Below are 18,546 nucleotides of genomic sequence, written 5' to 3' on the forward strand. Positions count from 1 at the left end.
AAATAGAAATGCAACTATTGTGTTTATTCCAGTTTTTGATGAGCTGACATAAATGATGTAATACTTTTTCTATGTTCACAGTTATCCTATCTACAGTATGTATGGACCTCCTAGAATGTAGATTAGAAGCACCAGTATTGTACAGGTGTGTCTGAGGTCGGTCACAATAAAAGGCCACACCCCATTTTTCTCATGTCTGTTGTCGCTTTGTGCAATAAACCTGCACCTGAAACATTAAATCCGTGTGTATAAATCAGTGTATGATCTGCAGTAGATCCAGGTCAGCGCCGATACCTTTGGAAGACAGACCAGACCGGCGTTATGGACAAATCCACATCATGGAAAGAATAGTCACACTTTTTTTATTATGAACTACAGTTACCTTAAATAGTTCATAATAACTGAACTTTTTGTTGCTGCTTCACCTTCATGACAGAGTGAAGGAGTATGCAACATAAGGCCTGTGGACCAAAACCAGCTCCTACCAGGGTCCAATCTGGCCTGTGGAATGAATTTATATTGAATTTCTAAGCCTTATATTAACCCATAAAGACCCAAATAACCATCACTGACCAAAACCATCCACTAATCTAAACTGTTTAATACCTGTTGATCCACTAATCCTATCAATACATGTAAATAATTTGTGTAAAATACAGTTTGTCATCATTTCATGGTCATCAGAAATGACTCATTTGGACATTCAGAGGCTCTGAAGTTACCGTGGAAACACTCATTTTCTGCATTATTGATTCGCCAGTAAAACCCATGGAGTTGGATCAATGACAGTGGATGGAGGCACTATGTTTAGGTTGATTTAATGGTATGTTTTACTGAAAAATTCCTTTTTTCTTCAGTTTTGTCTATTTCTTATATAATAACCCATAACTTTAATCTGAGCTTTTATGAACATCTACATGATCAGTGAATTAAATACAAGAAAATACCTGACTTATACTAATAAAATACAAAATACAGAGAATAATATTATAAATAAATGGTGATAAATCAAGTGTTTGGCATAGTGTTTGACCAGTTATGGGGCCTTGTGTTAAAATTTCTTCAATGAGGTGACTGATGTGAGTGATTGACCTTGTTGTTTTCTGCATTACATACACTTTTCTTTCTTTTATTTGATATACAATTACTAATTTGTAGCATATTAATTTATTGCTGTCAGGACTGTGTTACTGTAAATTCATTGATGTGTGGGAGGGGGGTGGGGGGGGCTGTTTGATGTTTATGTTGTTTTTTGTAAAAATGAAAAAATGAATAAATATATATTTAAAAAAATAATTATGAAAAGCTTTAGAAATGATTTGGAGATATTCCTTGGTCTCTTTTAAGGGTATTAATTGTTTCAGATATTCTTTATATTTCTGTCTTTTCTTTATTTGTATATGTTTTGTTGCTATTCAGATGTTTTGTTGCAGCTAATTTCTTCATGTGCACACAAATAATGGCTTTAGAAACTATATTTATGACAAATGCTTACTTCTCACTACTTTATAGTCTCCATAATGGTTCTTATAACTCTTTCCAAAGCTGTGACTTTAATGTAAACTTTAATACTTTACCTTCTCTGTTGATATTTCTCCCGTTTCTGAGTCATTTCAAATAGATTTTTAAAGACACCAGTGATGGAAGTCCAGCACAAATCTTCTGTTACTGAGACATGACTTATCAGGGGTTTTGTTTTGTATCTTCCACCCAATTTAGATAAATTCAGAACACAGATGGGAGGATTGGTGGTTGGAAATGTATGAAAATGTGCCTCTTAGTGGACTCAGTGGGTACTGCATGTGCTCATAATTCACTTAATCCACTGCCTTTCCAGGAGTTTCCTCTGTGTCCAGTACCTCTGTTATCTCCTCAGGTTTGGCCGGTGAGGGAGGAGAGTGTAACTGAAAACGCAACAAAATCAGCAGTACTTTAGTGCCTTTTCATACTTGAGTGTCTGAGTTGGCTTAATGTGTGGTTTGGGTAAAAATGAGTCATGTCATGTCAGTCACATTTTGCATTAAGAGGCTGTTAAATCTGCACAGCCCCTGTAAGAGTAAGGAAACTTCAGTATGTACTTACATTGAATGTGTCATTTTTCTCCAGGAAATGCATGTATTTTGGAGGAGGCCGGGGTATGGGAGGGAAGAGGACTTTATACAGGCTGGAACACAATCACAGATACACATCAAACCAGGGAAGGACGAAAGATCACCACAGTCTTTTAAGGCAGGATAACTTTTCACAGTCTGAATCACAATTTTCTCACCTTTTATAAAATGGAGATGAGTTACAACCAAACTGTAATTTTTCTGTAGCTTTCTTCTTGTATTTGGAGGCTTAGGCCCTTTGTGATGTTTTCTGTTGTTGTATTTGACTAGAAACTCTGCATTTTTGCCCCATTATCCCATCCCCCCATAGGGAAGGCAAGGGATATTGTTTTTGATTTGGTTTGTTTATTTGTTTGTTAATACTCTAGCAGCAAAACTATTGACTGAATTCATACCAAACTGGGTTTAGAGACTGCCAGTGACCCAGAATAGACCTGATTACATTTTGGGAAGAGTAGATCAAACTTTAAACTTTTTATGAATTTTTTTAAATCTTTTTTTTTTTTTTCCAATTTATTTATAATGGGTGAAATTTCAAATGTCTATAAACTTTGTTTGAATTTATTTCAAACTTGGCACAAATATAGAGGCAATTGATATGCTGACATCAGTACACGCATAGACATAATGACATCAGCTGGATTGATGCCAAAATAAGCTATAATACGTGCAAGAGGTGGGGTTTGTTGTGCCTGGCACCGCTTGTTTTGCACTTTTTGTATTCATCATATTTTAAACTGTTTTTAATGGTATTTTATTGTGTTTTACGGGTATTCTAATTGCATTTTATTTGTACTGTTTTATTCGTTTTTCGCAATGTAAAGTTGTTACTTTACAGTGTTACATGTACTCCATGTGTCTCCCCCCTACCTCCCCCCCTCCCCCAGTCTCTCCATATCTCTATCGCTCTCTCTTTTCTCCTCCTTTACTCTTGCTCTTTAACCCCAACTGGTCAAGGCAGATGGCCATCCTTCAGGAGTCTGGGTCTGCTCCAGGTTTCTGCCTGTTAAAGGGAAGTTTTTCCTCACCACTGTCACCAATCACAAGCGTTTGCTCCTGGAGGATTCTGTTGGGTTTCTGTAAATTTGATTTGATTTTGATTTGATTTCATAAAGCACTTTGTGGCTCTGTCTGTGAAAAGTGCTCTATAAATAAAATTTACTTACGTACTTACTTACTTGTTTTGATTTGATATTAAATATTTACTTGAAGTACGTATGAGTCCACATTTTCTTGTACATAGATTGCAGTGTTTCCAAACTAACTCATGCAACGCAATAATATGTATCACAATATAAAACTATATTACAACATTTGTCATTATTGTTTTGTAGCCCAGACCCCTGTTAGAAAAGAAACACCGGAATTCAACATGTCCAAATACTTTTGTCCATTTGGTGTACTAGTAACAGTGAGCAGTAACCTGGATCCAATGTGTAAAATATTATTTGTCTAGCTACATTTGTCGTGTATGATGTGCGGTTCAGTACTTCCCGTCTCTGCTAATTCCTGACATAAAGCATAAGAACATGGGTCAAGCTGTAATTTCTACTTTATTTGTGGTTTAATACTTTCGTGGAAGAAGAAGCAGAATTAGTGAACTAGCAGACTCAACAGCTGTCCGAGTGCACTGAAAAGAAACACATGCTTTTCGTTTCTGCTTTTGCATTTTTCTTCGTATTTTGTTCATTTTCTTTCGTATTTTGTGTTCTGCTATTTTAGACACAGGGGATTTCTGTCTTAAGTGGATGCTTTGCGGTGGCATTTCGGAAAAAGACTTTACCTTCACCCTTACACGCCTCTCACTTCTCACTTCTGCTTTCTACATTCTCGTTTTTCATCAGCAGTGTCAGGGACAACTTTGCCCTCGATGTGTAGTCAAGGCTGCATTTATAGAGCAAGAGTGATAAAAAAATAAAGGTAAAGTAAAAAAAAAAACAAAAAACACACATTTACCTCAGATGTCGGAAAAAGAGCAGCAGGGCCAGGAGGATCATGGGTATTCCAAGTGAAATTGCTACGATTACCAGGGGTTTGAATCCTTGTACTGACTGAACAGCTACATACGTGGACACAAACACACACTTTAGTATGCTTGGTGCATTAATAAAACATGTAGAGTTCTAAAGACGACTGTAACGCCAGGCACTTACTGACAGTTGGACTCCAGTCGCTCCACTTATGTGATCCCTCACAAAAATACTCCACTTTCATGGTCCTTATCTTCACTTTGTAGGTGTGGGTGGTGTCCACGTTCAGCTCCGTATAGGACAGCTTTTCAGTCACAAATTTCTCCTGGTTTGGTAAAAAGATAAACAGAAATTGCCCGTGTTAAAAATTCTTGTAGTTGCTTTGTTCATACATGACTAATAGGGTGACCACGTCCCAACAAATCAAACATTTGTGTGTAACATGTTAATGTAGATAAAATAATGTCTACTTTTGTCTCCACATACTTTGGATATAGTTCAGTAAGAATGAATAAAAATTGGTTTCGCTCATCTTTATTGAATTTATTTCTTGTTTTGTTTATTTTGTTGCTTATTTGATTAATTGTTGTTCATTTTGTTCATTATTTTGTTCGTTTTAACTCGCACTCGCTGGTTGAAATGAACAAAACGAGCACAAGATGAACGAGAAAAGTAAGAAAATAATACAGTAAATGAATAAATATTGACAAAAAAATTAACTCAAAGGCACAAAAACCCAACAGGCAAAAAATAAACAAAAAAGTAACAAAATGGGCAAAAATTGACTTAAAAACTAAACAAAACAAGCATCAAATTGAATAAAAAATGAGACAGACTGACAAAAAAATAAACAAAACGAAACAAATTAAGGATTAAAAGCAATGAAAATGAACAAAGTAAGAAAAAACGATAAAATTAACCAAATGAATGAAAAAGTTATCAGCGTCACAAATAATCAATAAAATCAACTAAGTGTAAAAATAATAAACACAATGAGGAAAAAAAAGAGAACAAAACAAGTAACAAATTGAACAAAAATGCATTTAAGAATTGGCAAAATTGGCCCAAATGAACCAAAATAATCACCCAAATCAACAACAGAAAGAAAAATGAATAAAAAGTGAATAAAACAAGCAACATAATGAACAAATAATCTTTGTTGAGAGACAAAAATAAACTAAATAATCTCCTGTTCTGAATCTTTAAGTTGGTCATTGTTTTATGTCTTATATTCATTCAACTCATCCATTTAAATAATATGGAAACTTGGAATTTCACTTTTTGGCTGATTTTCTCAAAATTTGTCACCCATTTGGATATAAACCTGACTTAAATCTACGTGAACTCATGTTTTCTCTTTAGAACCTAAATGTTGGGCCATTATTTCACTATGTGACATCGGTATAAGCATCCTGCACACATTGCACCACTTCAGTGCCACCAATTATCTGTAGAAATAAAAGTCAATGACACACAGCGGAATCCTGTACCTGGTCGTCTATGAGTAGGTTGTAGTGCAAGCAGCGAGGAACGCAGTTTTTACGACAGGAGGGCAGACCCCATGTCACCAACAAACTTCCATTTCTAAAAGATGCAATGACGTTTGGAGGTGGGGGAAGAACCTCTGTGGCAGAAAAAAACAGCAAAAAGAACAAATTATTCATTTCATCATTCACCATGAATTCTCTGCAAATGTTTTTTGTGACAAACTACCTTATGAATGGCAAAATAATGCATAAAGGATTTTGTCCACTGGTGGATGTTTGGGTCTTTATGGGTTAAAAAAAAAATCCTAAAGGGGCCACTAGAGGGAGTAGTGAGTCACTCTGGTCTTACATGAGGAGGAAAATAACACCTGGATTGCCTTTGATCAAAGTGTCAGAAAGCGACCAGATGGGATGAGAACCATTAAGAAACAACATTTACAGTTAAGGAGAGTAGACATTCTTCCATTGACTTTCAAATTGCGCGAATATAACTCGCGCATAAAAATTTACCTAATGGAAAAAAGACAATTTTGCCAAAACTCTAGTTTTTTAAAAGTTTTTGCTGGCAAGAGATGGTTTTTCAGGTGTAGTGCAAATAGTATCTCATGCAAAACTGCAATGGAAAGACCTTTCTCTGCAACTAAAATTAAGTGAATAAAAAAATGGATGATGACAAACGTTACAAGTGAAGAAAAAGAGTTTTAAAAAAAAAAACATGGTGCAGTATGTGTGGACACACCAAGAAACTGGATCATTTTTTAATTTAGTATGGGATAGAAGGGTAATATATAATAATAATGAATCTGTAAATCAACACGATATTTACGTTTGTCACCATGTTTATGCAATGACTTCTCGTGTCATCTTGCGATAATAAATAAACAAACTAGAAGCACTCGGAGAGCGCAGACCTCCACCAAGGCTGATCAGTGGCCCCCCTGTGGGCCCCCCCACCCCCGATCACCACCAAAATTTAATCATTTCTTCCTTATCCCATTTCCAACAAACCCTGAAAATTTCATCCAAATCTGTCCATAACTTTTTGAGTTATGTTGCACACTAACGGACAGACAAACAAACAAACAAACAAACAAACCCTGGCAAAAACATAACCTCCTTGGCGGAGGTAATCATCGCATTTGTGATTTAATGGAAAAACTGACATTACGCATGTCTGTTTTTTCGACATTTTGTAAATATCGGTAAAGTTTTGCGCAGATGTCGAATGGAAAAGCGACTACTGACAAAGTGGTAAAACCTAGTAACACTGTTGTTTTCTCCGCTGGACTCAGCTCTAAATGAAAAGAATGGAGTTTGATGCTGAAATGGCAGTGTTTCTTCTACACAGGTGAGTTTGATTATGAGGCTTATGGAGGTATTAAGTTAATATGTGATGTTATTATGTTTGCTGAGTTGCTGTTTTTGATCCACAGTTCAGATTAAATAGTGACATTTCTGATCTTGTTTGGATGATTCCAAACTGATCTCTAGTGCAGCTACTGACAACACAGAAATCAGGGGTGATTTGTAGTTTTCCTGTGGCTGTTTTCTGCCTAAAAATAGAGTTAAGCTAACGTAACTATAATGTAAACTATCAGCTGATGCAGCTCTTGAAGATTATTATACAGCATTATTTTGACTGATTGTCAAAATAAGCAGCTGAGTTTTAGTTTGAAGGAAAAAAAATAATGATACTATAATACACATGTAAACAATGAACTATCTATTTTATTTAATGAGTGATACAGTCTGTGGATACATAGTGTTGGGGGTTTTGGGCCTAAGTGTGTTCCTCCTGGTGTTGACAGTTTGGAATCTGAATACAACATATAACAACTTAACCCTTTATCGGGCAAGTATTTTTGGTAATTTCCACATACATTGCAAGACAGTGACAGCAACAGTTCCAATGAAGACAGTGAATCAACAATCTCAGGTCCAATGTGGTCTCCAGGGTCTGTAAGGTCCACCTCTGCATGAACAGTGAGTGTACCTGCTTTGTTAGGTACCATGAAGTAATGGTACTAATGCAAGGAATGATGTTCAAAGGGATAATGTGGATGTGGACAGAGGTCTGTATCAGCACTTATGTTGGTCTAATGTTCCAAAAGTGATGTTCTAATGCTCTAAAATACATGTTCTTTTCATCTTACATGTGTTTTTCTTGTATTTTTATATATATTTCTTGTATATCCATAATCTCCCCACGTCTGTGCATGCTTCACCTGTTTTACCTGTTTTGTTTTTTTTTAACTGTTTTTATCTATCCTATTTGCTTTCCATTTTTATTTTCTTGACATCCCATATTTATTGTACCCTGCCTGAAGCACTTTGAGGTTTTTAGATAAAAATGTCAAGTGTTACAAATAAAATTTATCATTATTTATTTAGGTATTTTGCCACTTACGGGTAAGGAACTAAATATGGTAACTTCAATGACCTTGATTTTCTAGATAACAATAAAAAATGCAGAGAAATTTCACAAAAGTAATAAAGTCTTGTTATGTCCTCCAATAACACACTAAGGTTTACATTTATAATTTTGGAGTATTTCTATGAGTGCCCTATAAAGGGTTAAATAAAAACAATGAACCAACAGTGGCTCTGAAATGCTGACAGAGTTTACATGCACATCTATATCTAAAGTTTACTAATTCTAGCCGACTGATTACTAATCATCATTTTCAAAGTGCATTTCCTGCATTAATACATTTATCAGGCCTAGTGTAACTGATTTAACTGATCACCTATTAGTCATCTAAGCTAAAAAAGCAGTAGTGTGTTTCAAGTTGTTTTGTTGAAAATGTTGAAGTGCATGTACAGGTATATTCCCTTCTTTCTTGAGTCTGTTTGCTCATGCAAAATGAAATGCGATTAATATAGATTAAAAATGAATATTTAATCATGATCAGTCAAAATTAATCCACAGCAACCCTTTGATTAATCTGATTAAAAATTTTAATTGTTTGACAGCACTAGCCATAATATAAAAAACATGGCGTTTTTTTGGCCTGTGTGGAAGTCTCTGAAACAGTTCCTTTTTACTTGTAATAGAGTGCCACATTGCTACTGTAAAATGTTATATAGTGTTGGAAAGCGAACTTTAATTGATTGCCATTCCAACATTTATTTCAATATAAAGTACCTCCTTGTTTTGGATAATCCCTTATGGTGCAACTAAAGCAAAAATGAATTTAAAAGTAAAAATGTGGGTCATTTAGCAACACTAATCTGTCATATTGTCTCTAAAATGTCCCATCAGAGAGATTTTGAATACCGTGTTTTGACCCAAATGTGATGTCATGTTTTGTTTTGTTTTTTTAAATTGAAAAGATTAGATACACATTGAATAGATCAACGGGGAAGTTTAATGTGGTATGGCATCCTTTTATTTCTTATGTAGAACAGCTGACAATGCACTTTGACTCTGGATAATGTGTGCTTTGTACCAAGTGATCGGGTAATTACATAATGGAAGCCTTTAATTATTAACTTTTTTTTGTTTGTTTTGTGGTGTCTTATACCTCTGCTATATGTCTCAGTTTTTGTCTTACTTTTTTGTATGTTTGAAAGACTTAATAAAAATACACTGATCAAAAAAAAAACAAAAAAAGCAGTAACTGAAAGACCTGCCGATAAAATAGGCCCCATTTGAGGCGGATATTAACTGTGTTATGTGTGTTCATTACCTAATGTTTCAATGACGTACATGTAGGACTGGACGGTCCACATGTTGCGTAGGGACACGTTGAAATGCTGGATGACATGTATCAGATTATGGTCCGTTGGAAACTGGCGTCTGATTGATCCAACTCTCTCCTCAGACACAAACTCCTGGACTGTTCTGCCACTCTCATCAACACTAGATTAAACAAAAAGAACAAAATATTGAGTCAGTGCTGTAATTATTACCGACACTGTTTCTCCAGTCAAAATGCAAGAATCCTGTTTGTGCTGTTGTAATGTGATAAAAATGCAAAAAAAATACCTGATATAGACTGAAAGCTTAGCCTCTGTGGGTAATTTACTTAAAGACCAGGAACAGTTGAGTAAGTCTGATGGGTAAAGGAAGCATGAGAAGTCTTCCTCGCTAATATCTATTTCAAGGTCGTGTCCTGAAGAGCACTGTTCCATGAGCTGAAATGAACAGAGATGAAAAGACACTTTGGAGATCTGCATTCAAGAAACAGCCTGATGTGTTGTAAAGAGGCTTAAAGGTGATCATGATTCTCACTTCGCTCAGTCTTAACTTTTCATCTGCACAGACGTCTAAAACTTTCCCGTCTGTCTCTGTTAAAACAAAACACACTGTGAATAAAAGCACATCACAAAACACACAACTATTGGAGTATCTTCGACTCCTAAGTTCTTTAACTTTGTACATTGGTCTTTAACCGTTCCTACCTTCAATGTGTGTTCCAGTTCTCAAGAACCCCCTTCAAAATAAGTATCGGTACTAATTTGTAATTTATCATGTATTAACAGTCTACTTGGCATGTATTAATATCAAAGAGGATGTTAATTCATTTTACAGCCGTGATGATCTGAATATATTTCATTTCATTTATTTTGTTCATGGTGGTGCATTTCATCAGCAGACATTCAGTAATCATTAGGTGATCAAACATGTACACACCTATGCTCAAAAAGGAGCAGGATGAAGAAAATCTTATATTTCCTGCCCCCTTCTAAATAATAGTAGCCTTAATGGTTAGCTATACACAACTAGCTATAAAATCATACTGTATAAAGTCAGACAAACCAAACAAAATACATCCAAGGATAATACAAAATGAATACAAAACCAAGTGCAAAACTACATGTCCTACATGTATTGAACCTGAAACCCACAGTCTACATTCTTGCTAACAAAGAAACAAACACGCAAACAAACATACAAACACGCACACAAACACACAAAGCAAAGTGATCACAATACCTCCTGGTGAAGGTAACAAAGTCAAAAATCCAGGCCCTCACTTGGTTGGAAAAATTGTAAAAAGCCTTTATTTCATGAGGGCATGTAGATCAGTTCTTTGGGGCTGGAGTTAAAAACGCACCAACACATGTCAGCAGAAGCCTTCTTCAGGGTGTCTGAAGAAGAAGGCTTCTGCCGACAAGTGTTGGTGTTTTTTCTGTTGTTTAGATATGCCAGACATTGTCTTTCATCATCATCAAACCAATGTCCTTTCCTTCTTCTACTGGATGTCCAGAGACGGTATAAGTAAACAACAGACCATGAGTATATGAGTAGAGGAGGTGTGTGTGAAATGGGTTTAACTAAAATCAGATGTTCTAAGTCAGGACCTATATAAAGTTTGTAAGATACACAGAGCAGGGACACAGACACTGGCAGAAACTCTCCCAAGCAATCCATGGTGCTTGTTCTGATAACCGTACATATTTACTTTCTTTCTTTAATACAACCTTTTTTATATAAGCAAGACGGAGCCTTCTTCATCATGTACTCATCATCACTTTTCGATACAAGACAAAAATAGAATAATTTAACAAGGAAATTACAACAACCAAAACAGCAGCATTTAAAAAATGGCATGCAAAAGAAAAAGAGCATAAAAAATATTTAAAAAATACAAATTACAATTACTTAGAGAAAAATATATATTTACATCAATGTGCAATATCTGGGTAATAGTGCAAACTGTCAGAGGTAAATGGCATACAACATGTGCAAAACTGCCTGAGATAAGTAAGTAAATGTGCAAGACTGTCACAGATTTTATGCTATTACGCTACTGGTTATGCTTGTATAAAAATTGGGCTGGATGTGACTAAAAACTAGAATGAGTTTGACACCCCTGACTTAAAATGTTCATGTAAATCAGAGGTCTTTAAACATGCGGCCCGGAGGCCAAATCCAGCCCACCAAAGAGTCCGCTCTGGCCCATGGGAGGAATTTGTGAAAAGCAAAAATTACACTGAAGATATTAATCATTTGACTTCAGGTTCCACATACAGACAAATAAGACAAATACTACCATAATAATCTATAAATACTCACAACTTTAAATTTTTCTCTTTGTAAATGTAAACATTTTTGTGTCATTTTACTGTATTTACTCTAAAACAAACTATCATTTCACCAAAACGCAAATAACTTGAACAAATATGAACATTTTGAAATGTCTGAAGTGTTAGTTTACCAATATTCTGCCTGTTATTAAATGTTTTGTGTATTTGTTGATCCACTGTAATCTGTAAGTTGTAATTTACATGTGTAAAGGATGAACTGAGGCATAATATTGTTAAAATTGCACTTAGTTTTCTTAAGAAATGTCAGTTTGTTCATGCTATTCACGTTGTTTTAAAGGATAGTTGGTAGATGTAAACATTTTCATCGCATAATTTTACTTTTTTCACTTGAAAATAGAGGAAAGTTTGGAGTTGACATTATTTCTATATTATTATGTTATTATTTCACTGGTCCAGCCCACTTCAGATCAAATTTGGCTTAATGTGGCCCCTGAACTAAAATGAGTTTGACACCCCTGATGTAAAGATTCAGTGTGTGATGTTTAGTGATATTAGGGCTGAAGCTGCAGATTGTAAATGGCTGTTCTGTTTGTTAACTCTGGTTCACACCCACATAGTACGTGATGAAAAAGAAGAAGTCTGATTGGAGCTATTGTAGAAATATAGCAACAAAAGGTAACAAAAACACAATAAATTTGTGTCTTATACTGTTCCTTTTCTGCAGTTAGATCCTCTATAATCCCCTTATGAATACTTTCACATCTATTTTGTTTGTTCAGGAATTCAGCCGAACAAACAGTTGGTCTCATCCTGGATCAACTCGGACTAGGGCTGGGCGTGAGTATCACAATGCACAATCTGAATGATGGTTTTCTAGACAGGTTACACCCAAACCACTGGCTTATGGAGGCTTAGACTGTGACTGATGGGTTTTCTCTGTTGTTATCTGACTCTACATTTTTATATAGGCCTAATTTTTGTAAGAATATCTGATGAAGTAAAAAAGTGTTTTCTGAACTGTACATCTGCATATTGTGCAGAAATATGGGGGAATGGAGGAAAAACTAGTATAGATACATGAGGAAAATTACAAATAAGAGCTATAAGAAAAATTAATAAAGTAGAATTTTTTGAGACAACTAATAATTTATTTATTCAACTTAATACCTTAAAATTGCCAGATATGGTATATTTTAAAATATTAGAGATGATTTATAAAGTAAAAAATAATACTGTTCCAAATACCATTCAAGAGTTCTTTACATTAAGAGAGAGTAATTATAATTTAAGAGGTCTTTATATTTTTGAATGCATGAAAGTGAGGACAAATGTGACGTCCAGATGTGTTTCAGTTTCAGTTGTGGGTGTGAAATTATGGAATGGCTTTGATGATGAATTTAAGTTGTTCACTTCTCTGATAAAGTTTAAAAAATGCCTTAATTATAAGATCATTTAGGAATATTAAGTGGAGGCGATAGATGTGTTTTTGTTTTGTTATTGATTCTTTTGTTATAATGACAATGCTCAATGATGAACACGTTTAAATTAATGAAAGTGGTGTGTCAGGTGAAAAGGATAGGCAAAAAATAAACGTCTGCCTCTGGCCTATTTCTTTTTTTGGTTCTTGTGGCTATTACGGTTGTTGTACTGTGTGCGGTGATTTCTGTGCAAACCAAAAATAAATCATTCATTCATTCATGTTGCAGACTGTGACCTGTTTTGTTCCAACTGAATTTTATACTTAGCGCCATTAAAAACGCACGGTCCAAACATGCGGTGTCATTTCCAGAAAATGATTTGCTCAGGTGCCTATTTTGTATATGCTGCTCGTGAGATGAGTAACACAGTTAACAGCTGTATTTTTTTCATTCCTGATGCGCGTAACATCAGCGTTTGGACTAATGTCCCTTAATGTCGGACATTGAGTTGAATCTCTTGTATAGAGTCACGCTTGACTGATAACTTTAGATGTGGTCAATAAACTATATAAAAGCAGCAAAGAAAACACCCAAACGTTTTTGCCAGCTAAAAATATCACGACTTATGATACAACAGAAAAAGCGGGCCATTGGCATGCTACGCGCAGGTCTGAGCCGTGGTGAAGTCTCTCGCCGTCTGCGCTGTCATCCCAGTACAATCAGTCGTCTGAGTGATTGGATCCCTCAGGACAGGATCATGAGACTTAGTTCCATGCGTCGTTGCTGCACTACTTGTTTGGAAGCCAGAAGCGGACACAACCAATATTGAATGACGACACTTTCAGTTTCTGAGTACCAGTATTCAGTGACTGAATTAACGTGTTAAGTTGATCACAATTTGTCTAAGGCAGTGGTTCTCAACCTTTTTTTGGCTCGTGACCCCATTTTAACATCACAAATTTCTGACGACCCAAGACATTCAATTAATACTGAACAAACAAGAACTCAAACTATGAATTATGAAAGAGCTGCAGCATCTGAAACTGACCACAATGAACATTTGACAGATAAACAGAACCACAGTGCTGCAGTTTCAGCTTCACAGTTTGTCATGTCTGTTATGTATTGTGATTGTCTCTCTCAACTCACCATATATTTTTTATTAGTAAGTTTATTTTATTTTATTTTTTTATCAATTACTAGAAATTTTAGACGACCCAATTTGAATTCCAGGTGACCCCACATGGGGTCCTGACCCCAGGGTTGAAAAACACTGGTCTAATGCCTAATGGTTCCCTCTATAATTTTTTTTTTTTTTTTTTTTTTTTTTTTTTTTTTAATGAAGGTAACCTCAAACCAATTAATTTATTATATCTCCAAATATACGTATTATTCTGACCTGTGTGTTTTTAATGGCGCTAAGTATATAATGAATCTTTTTTTTTTTCTCTCCAAAATATCAATGTAAATCATATGCATCTCAAAGACATAGTTCTTCATTATCTGACAACATCATTGCATGCCATTGCTCTTTGGAGCGAAACAACATGTTGCACAAACTCTTCAAGTTCCCTAAAACTAAAACTGATTACGTTAGTGCAGAGAGACAATAAAGAATCACAATACATGAACTTAAATAAGCCCGCAAAGCCCAGGAATATTAATACTAACATCAATACAATAATACACTGATATTACACTGACAAAATAAATGAGAACTCAATCAGACACTTAGGACTGTTATTTAATGACACAATCTGTACGATCCCTCTAACAGGTATAAGTCACTGGCCGCTCTAGTACCAGGTGTACCTAATAAAGTGGCCTACGAGTGTACATGCAGCTGCTGTAGATCTTCTTCTGCATAAACCTCATTTGTAACCACTAATTGTTGCCTTGCTTATCAGCACATTCTCCTCTAACCTCTGGCATCAACAGGGCATTTTCACCCTGTGAATTGCCGCTCATCGCATATTTTCATTTCTGTTTTCTGAAATGAAAATCCGAGTAGATCAGCAGTTTGTGAAACACACCAATCACATTCACAGTCACTTAAATCGCCATTTCTTCCCCATTCGGATGTTCTGTTTCAATTTCAGTAGATTGTCTTAAACGCATCTATGCGACTGTTATACGCTGTTGCCCATATAGATTGAATCAATTTGTTTTCAGACACATTCCTCCATTTATTTCTTTTTATACACAATAGTAATCACCTTTGACCAGGGGCAATGATTACATACTGAGTTCTAGTTACACTTTATCTATCAAGAATAAATCCCATTTTATTTATGAGAACTGGTAAAAAATATTTTATTATAACTATATGGGCATCGAGTACATTGAGTTGCAGCAATATCTGTTTAGTGTGCAGTTAAATAGGTGTACCTAAAAAAGTGGCGAGGGAAAGTAAACAATGTTGTAAATTAAGATTGATCGCAATGTAAGATCATGATGTTGCCCAGCCAGAGTTTGGACTTTCAGCTGGATTACAGGATAATATGTAAATCTATTGTCACTTCTAAACAAAAGAAGAAAAACTAACTGAAACTGAAGTTAAAAATGAGTCAAATAAAAATGTCAACATCAGATTGTTGAACGTTTATGAACAAATCAACATCAAATCCAGGAAGGCACAGCTCATGTGGAGAATGTACATAATGTACCATTCAGAGCTGCTCAGTCCATTTCCAGAAAAGAAATCAAAACTAACCAGACTAAATGTACACAATGCCAAAAAAGAAACTTCAAAAATGCTTCATATAAACTATGGATATAATCAAATAAATACGACATTTATTCCCCTTTACTCTAAATCCACACCGAGTTTGAATGCACAGTTTTTGACATTAATATCTAAAATGTACTCCTTATTTTACATGTTCATATTTTTATCCCTTTTTTTTGTTCTTTTGGGTCTGATTTAACTATAGGCCACTACTGGGATCAGCATTTTTAAATGTTACATTTTTGAAACAAAGATTAAAATAAATGTTATTCATAAATTACCAATTTCACTACAAGAGACATGTAAATTAACTTCATTATGTGGTGAAAGAAGCTTAAGTTACGATTACAATAGAACTGTTTTAGACCAGATGCAGTCAAATTTGAAGTAAACTTTGTAAAGCATAGTGTAGTTGAGAAGAATTATACAGCATATTTACATATTTATAACTGTAACTATGTAAATGTATACTGTGAAGTGAATGTTTGTCAGTGTCATGCAGGTTGTAGGTCACGCACCACTTTGTGAGCTCCACAAAATCAGCAAACTGAGCCACGTTACTGGTCGGACAGGAGGCAGCATCATTGTCAAACTGGAAATGAGGTTTTAGACACAAAAAGACATGAACACAAACTAGGCATAGAGACAAAGTGATACAAAGGACTATAGGAGTGTTGAGTACAATGAGAAACTAGACACAACTTAAAAAAAAAAAAAAAAAAAAAAATCATAATATTTGGAGAAAAATACTTATAACACTAAAAGTCATTATTAAAAGACCTGTGATATTAAAAGTCAAATGATGAGAAATAATTTATAACATTACAAGAATAAAGTTGTGGAAAAGTTTTGAAAAAAACAAATAAGATTAGAGGAACAAAGTCAAAACATTTCAAGAAAAAAGTCATACTTATAAGAGAATACAGCTGTAAGATTAAAAGTCTTAATATTAGGAGGAAACAGTCATAGTAAAGTTGTAGTATTTAAAGACTTTTCTAAGTCATTTATCCAACAATATACATAATAGTAATGCATAATAATATATAATAAAGCGTAACTGTATAATCAAGGTTTTTAAAAATAAAAGTATTAAACAAAATGTTACAATGTTTTGAAAAAAAAATGACTTGAGGGAAATATTAGTCATATTAGTCAAAATGTTACAAGAAAAAATACTTAATATTATAGAGATAAAGGCATAAAATTTAGAGAAAACAAGTCATAATGTAAAAAAAAAAAAACACAGTTGTAACATTTTTAAAAAGTCACTATTTTAAGAGAATTCAACTGTGAGATGAAAAGTCAAACTCTTATGTTAAAACAGTCATCATAAAGAATATTCATATTCATAATATTTAAAGGGCAAAGTTTTAAGACTTTAAGAAGAAACTATTATGTATACGCGATTCAAGTCATATTACCAAAAATTTACAAGACTACAGCCTGAATATTTTGAGAAAAACCGCCTGATTCTGTGACAAAAAGGGTTTATTAACATTAACATTGTTACTAGTTGTCGAAATTCCCAGCTGATCAAAACACCACATTTAATAAAAGGCTGCTGTTTTTATTATATTTGATGCTACATGATTTCCTCATTTCATTATTAATTCAGGAAATTTTAACTTTATCACAACAATATTTAGACATTGTTTTTTATCCATGGTGTGGCTGTACTACTCCTTCGTGCTGTTATATCAGTTCAAACTAATAAGGCATTTCCTGGCTTTACTTCCCTTTTTTAAATACATCTCAGTTGCTGCATCTTAAAACACGAAAACACAGTTTTACATCGAAGAGTGTGGATGTCTCTCAACGTTCCACCGAAACATGATTTGAGAATATTTACGAAGAAATACAGATAGATACAAATACATGTAAAAGCTTCCAGTCTTGTGTACATACATAGATTCAGGCATTACGAATGGACACAGCTATCATCTGTTCCAGTTAACCGCTTCATACGAGTAAAATCTAACACAAAGTCCATCTGTACTGTGTTAACATGTTGTTGTACATAGCATTAAGAAGAAGACGTTACCTCCTGCTCTTGTTCCACTCCGCCGCTGTCTGGGGTTGAGTGACTGAAGACAATGACACATTTCTGGAGAAAGAACCATGACATCACATACTGTACAAAGCATCAGGAAGCCAGGGCGTTCTTTCTCTTTTTTTCATCTATTTTTGTTACACACCCACACACATCAGAGAAGCATGTAATTGTGTGTTAAAAGTTGGAGTTTAAGGTTATATCAGTAGCCTTCATTATGCACTTCTGCTGTATTTGTATTAACCATTTAAGAGTTTATTGGAAACTAATGATTTTTCCAAAATATGAACATCAAGGAATAACTGGTCTTCAATTTTTTTTTTTTTTTTTTTAAGAAATTATCTGGATCGATTACTACAGTGCCACATCATAACAAAAGTTAAGTCATGTCACTTTACATTTCTAAACCAGACTCGTAATAATTCAAAGTCAGATCCAGGTCCAGTGTTTTTTTAATAACTAATTTAATAATATTCTGAGAAAAAAAAAAATCAGAATTCTGAGACAAACGTCAGAATTCTAAGAAAAAAAAATTCAGAATTCTGAGATTAAATTCTCACTTTTTTTTCTCAGAACTCTGGTTTTAATCTCAGAATTCTGACTTTTTTCTCATAATAATAATAATAATAATAATAATAATAATAATATTGGACCTTATTTTTTTTTCCCCCAGTGGCCCTAATCCACTTCCTTAGAGATTCTTTCTTTTTGTTTTAGTGTGAAAAAAGTATAATTACATAATGAAAATATTTACATTTGCATAGTACACTTTCACATAAAAATTTAAA

The 18,546-nt window shown here is 34.5% G+C and overlaps 1 protein-coding gene across 2 annotated transcripts; it reads right to left on the reverse strand.

Moving 5' to 3' along the window:
* Nucleotides 1–678: 678 nt before the first annotated feature.
* On the reverse strand, nt 679–17,850 carry LOC115437961 (interleukin-13 receptor subunit alpha-1-like). Of its 2 annotated transcripts, XM_030161372.1 has the most exons (10): nt 17,750–17,850; nt 16,227–16,300; nt 9,803–9,858; nt 9,557–9,705; nt 9,258–9,430; nt 5,572–5,705; nt 4,265–4,406; nt 4,068–4,170; nt 2,083–2,164; nt 679–1,904 (listed from the first exon to the last, which is right to left on the reverse strand). In XM_030161372.1, the coding sequence occupies exons 2-10, from the start codon at nt 16,291–16,293 to the stop codon at nt 1,818–1,820; spliced, it is 993 nt and encodes a 330-aa protein (XP_030017232.1). In that variant the 5' UTR covers nt 16,294–16,300; nt 17,750–17,850; the 3' UTR covers nt 679–1,817. The 2 variants fall into 2 exon arrangements, with proteins under 2 accessions (XP_030017232.1, XP_030017233.1); XM_030161373.1 differs by lacking the exon at nt 9,803–9,858 and having other exon boundaries at nt 17,750–17,776.
* Between the last annotated feature and the right edge of the window lie 696 nt (nt 17,851–18,546).

The sequence above is a fragment of the Sphaeramia orbicularis genome, chromosome 17, assembly GCF_902148855.1.
Source record: "Sphaeramia orbicularis chromosome 17, fSphaOr1.1, whole genome shotgun sequence".
NCBI lineage: Eukaryota > Metazoa > Chordata > Actinopteri > Kurtiformes > Apogonidae > Sphaeramia > Sphaeramia orbicularis.